Source organism: Hemiscyllium ocellatum, chromosome 10 (assembly GCF_020745735.1).
Source record: "Hemiscyllium ocellatum isolate sHemOce1 chromosome 10, sHemOce1.pat.X.cur, whole genome shotgun sequence".
In the NCBI taxonomy this organism is placed as follows: domain Eukaryota; kingdom Metazoa; phylum Chordata; class Chondrichthyes; order Orectolobiformes; family Hemiscylliidae; genus Hemiscyllium; species Hemiscyllium ocellatum.
Window position 1 is genome coordinate 67,696,758 of NC_083410.1, and position 14,745 is coordinate 67,711,502.

A 14,745-nucleotide genomic window follows, 5' to 3' on the forward strand; every position below is an offset into this window, starting at 1 on the left:
CATCTAATGCACTATTTTCTTATAATGTGAGATTGCACAAGAACAGAGTTACAGGTCATTCTGTTATAATGACCGTTTTGCCAACACAAACTTGCTGTAATGTGATTGATGATTTAGGGATACTTTCTACAGCATAAGTTTTTAAAACATGTGTTGGCTGTAATGTGATTAAGGCAATGTTTCCACAGTGCGATTTTTCTAGAACAAGAACAAAGAGCGTTACAGTACAGGAACAGGCCCTTTGGCCCACTGAGCCTGCCCAGAGCCAAATCTTCAATCTAAATCTGCCATCTATTTTCTAAGGATCTGTATCCCTTTGCTCTCTGTCCATTCATATATCTGTCTAGATACATCTTAAATGATGATATTGTTCCCACCCCTACCATCTCCATTGGCAACGCATTCCAGGCACTCATCACGCTCTGCGTAAAGAACTTTTCATGTATATCTCCCCTAAACTTTTCCCCTCTCACTTTGAACTTGTGACCCCTCGTAATTGAGTCATCTCAGGGGGAAAAGTTTCTTGCTATCCACCCTATCTGCACCTGTCATGATTTTGTAGCCCACATCCCAACCCCCAACTACCTTCTTTCCAATTAAAATAATCCTAATCAACTCAACCTCTCCTCATTGCTAGCACCCTCCATACCAGGCCAACATCCTGGCGAACCTCCTCTGCACCCTCTCCAAAGCATCCACATCCTTTTGGTAATGTGGCGAGTAGAACTTTATGCAAATGTGGCCAAACCAAAGTCCTATATAACTGTAACATGATCTGCCAACTCTTGTACTCCATTCCCTGTCCAATGAAGGAAATCGTGCCGTATGACTACTTGAACACACACTACTGACCTGCGTTGTCACCTTCAGGGAACAATAGATCTGAACACCCAGATCTCTCTATACAGCAATTTTCCCCAGGACTTTTCCATTTACTGTATAGTTCGCTCTTGAATTGCATCTCCCAAAATGCATCACCTCACATTTGTCTGGATTGAACTCCATCTGCCGTTTCTCTACCCACCTCTCCAATCTATCTATATTCTGTATTCTCTGGTAGTCCCCTTTGCTATCTGTTACTCTGCCAATCTTAGCGTCATCTGTAAACTTGCTAATGAGGCAACCTACACCTTCCTCCAAATCATTTATGTATAATCACAAACAGTAGTGGTCCCAGCACTGATCCCTGTAGGACACAACTGGTCACTGGTCTCCATTTTGAGAACCTCCCTTCCACGACTACTGTCTCCTGTTGTCCAACCAGTTCTCTATCCATCTAGCTAGAACACCCTGGACTCCATGCAACCTCACCTTCTCCATCAGTCAACCATGGGGAACATCATCAAACGCCTCACTAAAGTCCATGTATATGACATCTACATCCTTTCCCTCATCAATCAACGTTGTCATCTCTTCAAAACTATGCTGCCTCTCACTGATAAACCCATTTGGCAAAAAATGGGCTTATATCCTGTCCCTTAGTATCTTGTCCTGTAGCTTCCCTACCACTGATGTAAGGCTCACAGGTCTGTAATGACCTGGATTATCCCTGCTATCTGGACAACAAACATACTTGTCTCTGGCTCGTATTTATTGACTATAGCTCTGCCTTCAACACCATAATTCCAAACAAACTCATCTTGAAACTTGAAACCTAGGTCTCCGCTCCCGCCTCCATGGAATCTCAATGTTTTAAAAAATTTTTTTTTTCATGGGATGTTGGGGTCATTGGATGGCCAGCATTTGTTGCCAGTCACTAGTTGCCCTTGAGAAGGTGGGGGTGAGCTGCCCTTTTGAACCGTTGCAGTCCACTCCAGTCAATTTGGAATTTAGAAGAACGCAAAATATTGAAACATAAAATATTCTTAATGGCTGATCCTGAGAAAATATCCCTCCAGCTGAGGAACATAGAACATTGTCACAGATGCATATTTCCAAGAAATAGAGGTCAGTTTGCTATGAATTTTCAAATCTCAAACATGGCTCTAGAACTCCATACTTGTCTCATTTTCATCTGACACGTGAAGAGAGTGATCTTAATTAACAAGCCATGAGAGAAATGTGGGCGCAATTATCCCACTTCACTTATAATGAACAGCCACCCAGTTTATGGCCTCAAAACATCATAACTCACTTTAGATAACTACATGTATAATTCCAAACACTGTCTTTGTCATTTGATGAATGCTTAGCACTACTACCGTAAGTACTATAATTCTTCTCAACCTTCACATTGTGCTGGTCAATGTAATGGTCAATTTGCCTTTTCATAACTAAGCCCTTTGAATTGCTGCAGTTAAGTCACATATACCTTGATGTCACGATCAAATGCTCTGTGATAAAATGTTGAAACATTGAACACTACCCGTCAGGCTATTTCCAACTCCCCAGCATGCTTCCCCAAGTTGTCATGAGCTTTTCAAGAAGGCCTTTTTATATCTTTAATGTTTCAAAAGCCTGTAGAGGCACATAAATAGCAGAGAAGAAATCCAAATATCCAATAGAGCTCCCAGTGATGACTCTGTTCCAAAATAGGTTAATGTGAGCTGCAGGTCATGCAAAAATAGTTCAGAGTCAGGAAAACAATATAAGTTTGAAATTTGTGCAAATATTTCTGCACATTCTTATCATTCCTGACCTCCTGCATTAAAGCAAATCTAAAGAATTCCATAACCTTGAAATAATGGATCTGTCATTTAAAATTGAGATGAGATGAAATTTCTTCACTCAAGTGTCATGTATCTCCGAATTCTCTTTTGTCCCAGAGAGCAATGGCTGCTCAAACAATGAATACATTAAGTAGATCTTTATTTTTCACAAAAGAAAGTTGAGATATTGGGATAGTGATATGATAGCACTGTGGGGGAAATCCAGCCATGGCCTGGAATTTTATTTCTGATGTTGCTATGCTCTGTTCTCTTTGCTAACTATATTTGAGTTTCATATCTTAACTTGATATTGTGTCCTTTTTATATCTGTTTCTAGATTGTGAACGTATACATCACAAAATCAACAGTTTAAACTACAGTATTAGTACATCCAAGAGGAGCATCGCATTTTTCTTTCCTCTCCCGTTCATTACAAGCAATTTTCTATCACTTAGACAATTTTGTGCAGATATTTTCATTGTCCCTTAAAGCCCATGGAGTTATCTGTTTGAGCGATGTATTCACTTCTGAAAGCCAACATGCACAGCACCAACTGCATGACAACCTTTAATCTCTCCATTACTTGCTCAACTCTGACAGATCTGTGCTGATTTTAATTTATTAATTCCTGCTTTTCTAAACATTGAACAATTTGTCATCTCTAAAAATGTCGCCATGATTGATGTCAGGTGACAGTTGCCTTGATTAACCTTATCATCCTTTAATCAGATGGTTCAACGTTATTATTCCTCCAGTCTCCTCTACCTCCATGTAAACAAGGAAAGTTGGAAGGTTGTTCAAAGTTTTTACTTCAACTCTAATAATTTGATTTTAATTGCAGAATTATGGATTGGAAACAGAAAGCATGAAGAAGTTGGCCCTGAAATTACGGGCTTCTACCAGTGGCCTTCAGAATTTTATCAGCAGTAGAAGAAAAAACACTGCTTATGATGGCACTTCTCGCAAACCTCCCAATGATTTCCTTACCTCAGTGGTGGACCTTATTGCAGCTGCTAAGGCCTTGTTGGCATGGTTGGACAGGTGAGCAATGTTTCAACTGAAATATTTGTACATTTTTAATTATGATGCACTATCTATTCAGATGAAACTAAATTTTAACCTGCACCTTTTTTTCTTGAAATGTGTAAAACCTGGTAGAATGCAGTCAAAAGTTTTCAGATGCAATGACTTCTCCGCGTTTGGATTGTCAAAGGCTTCAGTGAATGAACCTTAAAAAAAAGGAGTCATTAAAGTAGCAATCAGTTTTAGTAGCTGTGCCTGCAACATTAGTGCAAAAATCCTGAGGAAATAGCTCAGAAGGTGAAAACAAATTGACTCCTGATTATTGATGTAAAATATTATAGGAGTTAAAAATCAGTGGTATATGGTCACTCAAATTAATGCTAACTACAAATTTTCATTCTTGTTCCTTTAGTGGTCTGAGCAATGACCTTGGGTAGTTTAGGTCTTGAGATCCAGGAGCATAATTAGGCCATTTGGCTCATCAAGTTTTCTCTACCATTCAGTCATGGCTGATGTATTTCTCATTTTCCTCCCTTTTCACCTGCAACCAATGATCCCCTTACCAATGAAGAACATATATATCTCTCTCTAAAATAAACTCAATAACTTGACTTTCACAACTTTCTGTGGAAATGCATTCCACAGACACTCTACCCTATGTCTGAAGAAATTCCTCCTCCTTTCAGTTCTAAAGGTCGTCCTTTCACTGAGGCTGTGCCCTTGGGCCTCTGTCTCTTTTACCAATGGAAACATCTCCATGTTCACTCTATTCGGGTCTCTAAGTATTCTGTAAGCTTCAATCAGATCATCTCTCAACCTTCTAAACTCAATAGAGTATGGACCCACAGTCCTCAACTGCCCCTCATATGACAAGCCCTTCATCCTGAGGATCATGTTCATGAATCTTCTCGGAACTCCCTCCAATGCCAGGACCTCCTTCCTTGGATATGGGGCTCAAAACTGCTCATAATATTCCAAATGCAGTCTGACCAGAGATCAACATTGCATTTGCCTCTAACTGCCACTGAACCTGAATGCTAATCTCAAGAGGATCTGAACCAAAAATCCTGAGTCCCTATTATTCTTCAGATATCTGAAACATTTCATTATTTGGAAAATAGTCTACACCTCCATTTTTCGTACTGAAGTGCGCAACTCACACTTTGCTACATTGTATTGCACCTGCCACTTGCTTGCCCACTCCCCTAGCTTGTCCAGTTCCATCTCCAGCCTCCCCACTTCCTCAATCTTCCCTGTCCTTCCACCTATCTTTGTGTCATCTGAAAACTTTGCAACAATGCCCCTCCGTTCCTTCGTCTAGGATTTTTAATATATAATGTGAATAGTTGTGGTCCTAACACTGACCTCTTTGGAACATGACTAGTTACTGGTTGCCATCATGAAAAACTCCCTTTTATCCCTACTGTCTGCCTTCTACCAGTCAGCCAATCGTCTATCCATGCCTCTGGGTGACTGGTTGGTTTGTGAAGCAGTGTGATGCCAACAACTTGGGTTCAGTTCCCATTACCAGCGGAGGTTAACATGAAGGACTCTCCTCTCAACCTCTTCCTTCCTTGAGGTATGTTGGCCCTTAAGTTAAATCATCACCAGTTATGTCTCTCTAAGAGAGCAGCCCTGTGGTCTGGTAAGACTATGATTATACAACCTTGCCCCTAACACCATGAGCTTTTATCGTATTTAGCAGCCTTCTGTATGGCAACTTGTTAAGGGCTTTCTGGAAATCCAAATAAATCATCTCCATATGCTCTCTTTGCTTTTGTTACAAAGAATTCTAACAGATTGTCAGACATGACCTCTGCTGATGCAGCTGTGTTGACTCAGCCATGTTTTATCATGCGCTTCCAAGTACTGCGCAATCTCATCCTTAACAATGGACTTGCAAAGCTGAGAGGTCAGGCTAACAGGCCTGTAACTTCCTGTCTTCTGCCTCATTACTTTTCAATTTTTTTTATCTTATAGATATTTTTACTGAAAATTTAACATTTTTACAAGTTTACAAATAAAAAAAACCACCAAGTATAAACATTAATATACAATTGAATCTTAAATAAATAATAACCAAAATCTATCAAACAGAAAAAAGAGATACAGAGAGAAAAAAAAACAAAACTCAACCAACTACTAATCTAACCTACATCTAACCAGAGTGTATAGTTAGGTCTCTCACATTATTCAGGGGAAAAAAACAACGGATAACAGAAATTGGGTAGTGAGATACATGTTCAGAATGTGTTAACATCAATTCATAACAAAACCTGTATTCGTGCGGGATTCTTCTCCCAAGGGGCCCCGGACCAGACAGGTTCGCCATCTCATTTAAATAAAAGCCCTTATTAGGATGGCCGAAATATCTGTATTTTTGTAATTCAAGAAGGGCTGTCATATTTTATGGAATAATTTGGTCTTTCGGTGCACCATGTTGGTAAGGAAGTCAAGGGAATACATTCCATGATTAATCTGTGCCAATTCGAAAATCCAGGAGGGCCCTCAGCCACCCAGTTTACCAAAATATTGTTTCTTGCACAGAAAGAGAATAGAAAATAATCTCTTCCGTGCATATCCAGGGAGGGTAAATTCGAAAAGCCCAAAAGGAGAGATGCTGGATTCACTCTAATTTCCGTTCCTAAGATTTCTGTCAGAACATTTGCTACTTTAGTCCAATATCTACAGATCTTATGACCGGTCCATAAGCAGTGTACAAGAGTGCCCACCTCTATTTTACATTTGGGACACATTGGACATGCTCCTGCCTTAAGTTTTGCCAATCGGTCTGATGCTATATGGGCCCTATGAAGAATCTTCAACTGAATGGCCTGAGTTCTGATGCAGATGGAGGTTTTCTGGCATTTTCCCAAATGTCATTCCACATTTCTATAGAGATTTCTAGTCCCAAATCCTGATCCCATGTTTTAAGCAGATTGTCCATATCTCCCGATACTACTTCATGTAATAAATGATTAATAGTGCTGACCGAAGATACCCCCATTGGCCATAACACATTACGTTTTCTGATTTATAAAGACTATCTAATAGCGTAGTCGCCTTGTGTATGTAATCTCGAATTTGGAAGTATCGAAAGAGACCACCATTGGGTAATCCAAATTTCTGATGCAGCTGTTCAAAAGACATCAGGACTCCTTTAAACAGATCCCCTAAACAGGAGATACCCCAGGATCTCCAGAGTTTAAAAGTGGCATCTGTAAGCCCTGGTTGAAACCCCCAAGCTCCCACTATCGGAGGATAAGGGGGATGTTTTATGTGAGTTGCCCTCATTTTACCGCATTTATATTCCAAGCTTTAATTGTATTTAGTATTTTATAGTGATCCGTGATGATTTTCCTCTTGTTTGAAAACAAGAGGTTAATAAGTGGGCATTTTACTTGAGAAGCCTAGATGTCCAGCCAAATTGATTGCGGGTCAGACAAGACCCAATCGGCTATGTAGCTTAATAGGGAACTTTAACTGATTGCCTAAAATCTGGGAAATCCAGTGGAAGCTGTAGTTTCTTCAGCTTAATGAGGGGCCGTCTCTGATTCCAGATAAAGGAACCCAGCCAGCCATACAATTTATGGAGTACCAGCCTTGGCAGCATCACCGGAAGCATTTTCATAGGGTATAGGAGACGGGGCAGGACATTCATTTTAATTAATGCTATTCTGCCTAACCAGAAATTGGAAGGTCTCCCCATCGCTGGAGGTCCTGCCTTATCCTTTGCAGTAAATGCACAAAGTTAGCCTTGTATAACTGACCAAATACTGGGGTGATAAAAATGTCTAAATATAAGAAACCCTCCAGGGACCACCGAAAGGGAAAGTGGGATCCGTCTGATAGGTGGGATATACTAGCAAGGCCGCCCATTAGCATAGCCTCTGATTTTGAAAAATTAATTTTATAGCCTGAAAATGCACTAAATGTATTAATAACTTGGATTAAACGAGGTTATGGACATCAAAGGGTTACTGAGAAATAGAAGAACATCATCTGCATAAAGGGTAATTTTATGTTTTCCTGTGCCAATCCTCGGGGCCGTTATATTCGGGTCAACCTGTATAGCTTCTGCCAGTGGCTCAATTATTAGCGTAAATAGCAATGGCGAAAGAGGACATTCCTGACGGTAGTCCCTATCCACACTGAAGCTATCTGAGCCTAATTCGTTGGTAATCACAACTGCTTTGGGATCATTATGCAGTGTTGAGACCCATTTTTAAACACCTTTCCAACGCCAAACTTTTCCAATATGTAAAACAGATATGACCATTCAACCCTGTTGAATGCCTTTTCCACATCTAATGAGACTATTACTCCTGGTATCTTTCCCTGATAGCAGGCTTGAATCACATTCAAAACCCTTCTAACATTATTGGATGATCTACAGCCCTTAATAAACCCCGTCTGATCCTCTTTTATGATATGTGGCAGTACCCTTTCTAGCCTCAATGCTAACGTTTTAGAAAGGATTTTAAAATCTACATTTAGCAAGGATATTGGTCTGTATAACACACAATCTTCTGGGTCCTTTCCTTTCTTGAGAATGAGAGATATTCGCCTCTTTCAGCAAAGGCGGGAGACAGCCCTGACTGTGTGAGTAGTTATACATGTCCATAATTGGACCAGCCAATATTCCTGTAAATTCTTCATAGAATTCAGCTTGAAAGCCATCTGGGCCAGGTGCCTTACTGCTCTGAAGTTGCCTGATTGCATCAAGTATTCCTTGGATTGTTAGGTACATTCGGGACCAATACCCGTTCCAGAGTTAGGTCCGGAAAGGTCAGGTCTTTAAAAAATGACTGCATCCTCCTAGCTATGTCTTCGCAATCCAGCGATTTATATAAATCAGAATAAAATTTTCTAAAGGTTGCATTAATTCTTTTATGATCCTGAGTCAGAATACCCGCACTTTCCTTGATAGACGTAATAGTTGAGGGGCCTTTTTTTTTCTTTGCGAGGAATGCTAAGTATCTAACAGGTTTATCGCCAAATTCATATAACCTTTGTTTTGCAAATAATATTTCCCTCTTAGCCGTTTGGGTCAGCGTGGTGTTTAGAGCTGTCCGAAGGGCCATAATTCTTTGTAATTTAATAATAGAAGGTCTGTCAGCATATGCTGTTTCAGCTGCTTTTAAGAGAGCTTCAAGCCGACACTGTTGTTCTCCCTCTTAATTCTTTCTGGGTCGCTGAATATGAAATGATCAAACCTTCTCGTGTAAGCTTTGATGGTCTCCCACATCATTGATGGGTTGCTCGCCATACGCCAAAGCTGAGGGGATGTCTCGTTCCTCGCCTTGATTTCCATATATACAGCAACGTGATCAGAAATTGTTATACTACCTATTTTACAAGATGATATGGAATTTTAGAAAATCAAGGGGGCAAAAAACATAGCAATTCTGGTGTGACATTTATGTGGATTGGAGTAAAAAGAAAAATCTCTGCCCTGTGGATGAAGACATCTCCACACATCTACCAGTCCTAATTCTTTGTTCAAAGCCACCAATTGTCTGGATCTGGGGGAATACTCCTGCAGGACTCTTGGGAATCCCATTAATTTCCGGGTCCTAATACAATTAAAATCTCCCCCTATAATTGTATGACGAGTACCGAGAGCCATCAATTTCGAGAAGCCTTCTGTTATAAATTTAAAAGGATGTGCCAGGGGACAATACAGATTTAAGATCCCATATTCCTTTCCATTTAGAAGGGCTTTAATCAGAATATATCATCCAAATTAGTCTTTTATCTGGTTTAGCATTTTGAAAGGGAGATTCTTCCGAATAAGGATGACAACTCCCCTACTTTTTGAGCTGAAGGAAGAAAAGAAGGCCTGATCAAATCCATCTGTCGTAATTTCAAGTGTTCTTTATCCAATAAGTGTGTCGCCTGTAGGAGAGCTATATCAATCCTTTCTTTCTTGACATTTAATAATATTTTCTTCCTTTTTGATTGGTGAATTACTCCCCTTGACATTCCAGGTGCACCATTTAACCGACTGATTAACCATAATCGTCCTGGCAAGTCCGAGACCCCTCGGGAGAAGAAACCCTATCCAAAACATCTTGAGCGTAGAGCATATAAAATTCACAAAAACAAAGGCTCTTTAATACACTCACATTAATATAATAAAGAACTATTTCTAAATTAAAAACATTTATTTAAATGGAGATTTTCCCCCTTGTTCCCAGGTTGGCATCACTTCCTTTCCAAAAGCCCATCATATCCTCTCCCAACCAGTGCCCCATCCTTGACCCAGGCACCCCACGATAGGATGAAGAAAATTCAAATATACTACAGAGCTAGAATTAACAGTGAGCACTCTACCCCTCTCCCTCCACCCCCAACCCACACCAACACCTGGATATATTTGGTAATGTTAATACCATGTATAAGCATATATAACTATAAAATTACACCACCTCAACAAGTAATAATTAAATATAGTAATACAAAATAACAGTGGAAAACAACCCTGCTCCTAAAGACAGAAAAAATAGGATAAGGTAACCACCTCCCCTCACCTACGTCAACATAAACCTCCCTCCCCACCCCCTGGAGATAATATTAAACTGTAAGTTAAAGAATTAATTTTTTAAAAAGGGGGGGATGTAAATAGGGGTGGGGGGAGAGCAAAACAACATCAATTAACTCTTACAATTTATCTAAGAGAGTCCAAAAATTCCTTGGCTTCTCCGATGATCCAAAGTTGTAGACGGACTCTTCATGGCTAAAGCGTAGCGTTGCTGGGTAGCGCAAGGAGTACTGAATATTTAAGTCCCTTAAACATTTCTTCGCTTCATCAAATGCCTTCCTCCTTTGAACCAGAACTGGGGAAAAGTCCTGGAATAACATGATCTTGGATCCTTTATAAATCATGGCTTCGGGATCTTTCCCAAGATTTCTGGAAGCCTCTAAGAGTATCTGCCTCTCCTTATAGCTCTGCAGCCTATTCCATCCTTACCTGGCCTGATCCAGCCTCCAGATTTAAAAGCTGTGAAAGCCACTATTCAAGAAACATTGTAAGCTGACCTTCCTCTTCCTGTTCGGGAAGGCCCAATTCTGCTATAGTCTTGGAGGTCACGGCCTTTAGCTCCGCCCCCTCCGACTCGGCACTTGATTTCCTCGATGTCTTTGCGCTTTTGTAGCACGGCCAAGGTGAATTCCATCGGCTCCGGGACTCTTTGGTGAAGGCGTCGATCTTCACGTCAAGTTTGGAGATTATTTCCACGAGGCTCACCACCATAGGGAAGTCCCCCAGGGTGGCTGCGGACGTTTCAGCTGCAGCTGCAGATGGTGGGGCAGGGGTTCCTGCCTGCTGAGAACTGCGGGCTCCCTTCCCTTTAGTCATTTTTGCAGGAGATTAGATTTTTTAAATTCAGTACTGAGCAACTAATTACATTAATTAAAAACTATTCTAAGTAATTTGGTGAGTGTGGAGGAGGCGGGTGGCCTACTTTGCCCAAGTCTTGGGAGGAGCACTATAGACTCAGACTTGCTGGGTCGTCGCCATCTTAGATCCCCCTGCCTCGCTTCTTAAACAGGGTTTAACCATTTTCCAGTCTTCTGACTGCTGAAAGATCACTACCAATGCCTCATAATCTCCTGAGCTAGCTCCTTCAGAACTCTGGGATATATTCCATCTTGCTCACATTCAGATCTTTCAGCTTGTCCAGTACTTTGTCCTTATTGATGGCCACTGCATTCACCTAGTATCTCTTGAAGTTCTGGTATGTTGCCGGTGTCTTCTGTTGTGAAAGTAGATGCAAAGTACTATTCAATTCCTAGGCTGTTTTTGATCTCCTTTATGACTTCTCTACTTTTCCATCGGTCCATTATCCACTCTTGCACCTTTCTTAGCTTTCAGATATCTAAACAGACTCTTGCAATCTTCTTTTATATTACTTGTTAGGTTACTCTCATTTCTTCTTCTCCCCCTTATTGCTTTTCCAATTTCTGTCTCTTGCCTTTTTTTTTTAAAAGGCTTCCCTATCCTATAGCTTCATACAATTCCTCATCACGTTCGATGCATTTTCTTGTACTACAATGCTGTCCCTGACATGGTTGTTTCATCCTCCCCTTAGTATGTTGTTTCTTCCTGAGGGTGAATTCTGATGTGCCTCCTGAATTACCCCCAGAAACTCCTGCTGCACTGTCTTCCCCCCGGGCTCCAGTTCCAATTAGCTCTGGCCAACTCCCTCATTTCTTTGTAGTTAACTTTGCACAATTGTAAAACCATTATGTTTGACTCCAGAATCTCCCCCTCAAACAACAGGATGAATTCTATCATTTTATAGTCACTGTCCCTTCTGAGTTCTCTCACCTTAGGTTCCCTACGTTCAAATACTATGAACCTCAAATATACATGAAATTTGTTATATTATCAATAGAGTCCATGCATTTGTTTTACAACTATTATGCTGGATCAGTCCGCATTGGGGCACAAATTTAATTGAACTAGCCTTGGGTAGTCAACCTTGATATGCTGCCTACAGTCTTGCAAGGAATGGATCACAGGTTGTGGGATGGAGAAGAGGGCATTTAAAAATTATGGGCACCGTTGACATATAGTGTGTTGGGTGTACTGGGCAGATATAGGAAGCAACTTGTATTTTGGACCAAGCATGCAACCATTAAAACTTTATGATTCAACCTTTTTAAATCTTTACAAGGAACCTCACCTTTTAAAATTGTGTGCTGCGGGAAATAAAAGTGTTGGAGAAGGAGAAATGTGATGTTGAGTAAAAGGAACAAATTTACTGAAGGAAAAGTTTTAGAATGATATGCTGTGACGATTGCCCTTCAAAGTACAAGAATGAAGTTTCATTTCTGCACTTTTTGTACTTAATTGGAAATCAGTACTGTAGAGATTCAGAATAATACACGATTTTGCTTGGCCGTTATTCTGACTGCTCTCAATTTCTCATGAGCTGTTGTGCACATTCTTTGTTTAGTTCTGTCCATTTGATCAACCAAAGCAAGAAAATTGCATGGTTCAATTGCTGACATGCATTGCAATTGTTAAACTCTTCTATGTAACATGTAACAAGGCTAGATGTAGACTGATTTCATCTAAGGTGAGTGTCCAATATGACATCATTATGTGCTTCTCAGGTATCATGTATCAGCTGGGTTACAGGTCAGTGTTGTCAGCCTGTGACTGTTAAGAATGCGTCTGTATTTGAGTCTGTCCAGTCTGGGTTGGTAAATTCTGACTTAGAAAGGCAAACCAACTTTTCAATGTACTAGCCATCCAATTCTGAGTCATGTACGTTGAGTGCTGAAATAATGTTTACTTAAGAGAAGGATTTCCCTCAAAGTCTTTCTGAACCTCCTCAGCAAAGTTCACAGTACTGCTGCTTAAGAAATGGTTGCACGTACTCAAATTGTTATTGAACTCACTGACTCATTGAACAGGCATGTTACATTATAGTGTACTGCCCAAGATCCTTTCATTTAAGTCAAATAATTCCGTTGTTTAGGTGGAATGTTTAGTTGATCTATTTTAAAAGTATGTTTTAGTCTATTTTGGTGCATGCACAGCTATGCAAATATGAGAAAGTTTCCACCAAGTTGCATGTTTAAGTATGTATGCATACTATTCTAAAACATTTTTGTTTTGCAGATCACCATTTACAGGAATCAGTGATTACTCAGTGATGAAAAATAAGATTATACAACTGTGCTTGAATTTAACAACAATTGTTCAACAGGTTTGTGTATACATTCTTTTATGACTTTCATTTTCACTTAGAATCATTGTCATAGAGATGTACAGCATGGAAACAGACCCTTTGGTCCAACTTGTCCATGCCGACCAGATATCCCAACCCAATCTAGTCCCACCTGCCAGCACCCGGCCCATATCCCTTCAAACCCTTCCTATTCATGTACCCATCCAGATGCCTTTTAAATACTGTAATTGCACCAGCGACCGGCACTTCCTCTGGCAGCTCATTCCATACACAAACCACCCTCTGTGTGAAAAAGTTGCTCCTTAGGTCTCTCTCTTTTTTTAAATATCTTTCCCCTCTCACCCAAAATCTATGCCCTCCAGTTGTGGGCTCTCCCAACACAGGGAAAAGACCTTGTCTATTTATCCTATCCATGACCCTCATGGTTTTTATAAACCTCGATAAGATCACCCCTCAGCTTCTGACGCTCCAGGGAAAACAGCCCCAGCCTATTCAACTTCTCCCCATAGCTCAAATCGCCCAACCCTGGTAACATCCTTGTAAATCTTTTCTAAACCCTTTCAAGTTTCACAACATGACATATTCTTCACTGAAAGAAGAAATTATTTTGTCCAAATAGCATATGGCTCCTAACGTATCGTTGTGTACTGGCTGTTACATGCGTTGTTGTTGAATTGCATTGCATTGTACATGGCCAGGTACCTGCTATTAGCAAATACAAAGTTTTCAAGAAATGTTGCAAGATAACATTTTTTAATTGTTTTGAGTGATTTAAAAAGTTCTTAGCTGAATGTGAAGAGAACTTAATTTCCTTTCTGAATCATTACCACAGCCTTCCAAGGAATTGTCTCCTCTTCTCGGTTCAGGGAACAAATGTTTTCTTTGTCATGTTGAGCTGTGCCACACCAATGTTTCAAAAATCACTGCATGTAAGCCCAGATGTACAAGTCTCTGGAGCTGTCAGAGTTTGGGGATTACTGCAACCTTGTAAACCATGACCTTAATCTTGTATTTGACAACCTGGTTCTCAAATATTCTTGCTCTCAGTTGCCTAGAGGCTGAACTGTGTCATGGAGCAGACCACCCCTCTGTCCCCCCCACCCCACCCCCATCCTCAAAATATATTAGAGATGGCCTACACCCCTGCTGTTTCTTGTTTTTAAAGGCAAGTGTAATGCATTATGTTCCGGATGCAATTCGATTGGTTAAACTACTCTTTATTCTTACAATGTAGTTAAAATACAAACAAAAGAAAGAAGAACTTAAATAGTTTAACTCTATTGGAAAACTCAACAGAGTAAAAGGTTATTTAACTATGAAACGACAACTGTTCCAATATAGCAACATCCAGTAAATACACCCTTGGCAAA

At 40.3% G+C, this 14,745-nt stretch overlaps 1 protein-coding gene across 2 annotated transcripts in view; it reads left to right on the forward strand.

The window, feature by feature from the left end:
* cnksr3 (cnksr family member 3) overlaps window positions 1-14,745 on the forward strand; it is a 185,084-nt gene that overhangs the window by 92,018 nt on the left and 78,321 nt on the right. For both annotated transcript variants that reach the window (XM_060831564.1, XM_060831565.1), the window contains 2 exons: window positions 3,490-3,689; window positions 13,306-13,393. In XM_060831564.1, the coding sequence (XP_060687547.1) occupies window positions 3,490-3,689; window positions 13,306-13,393 (288 nt within the window). The remainder of the gene's footprint in view (window positions 1-3,489; window positions 3,690-13,305; window positions 13,394-14,745) is intronic.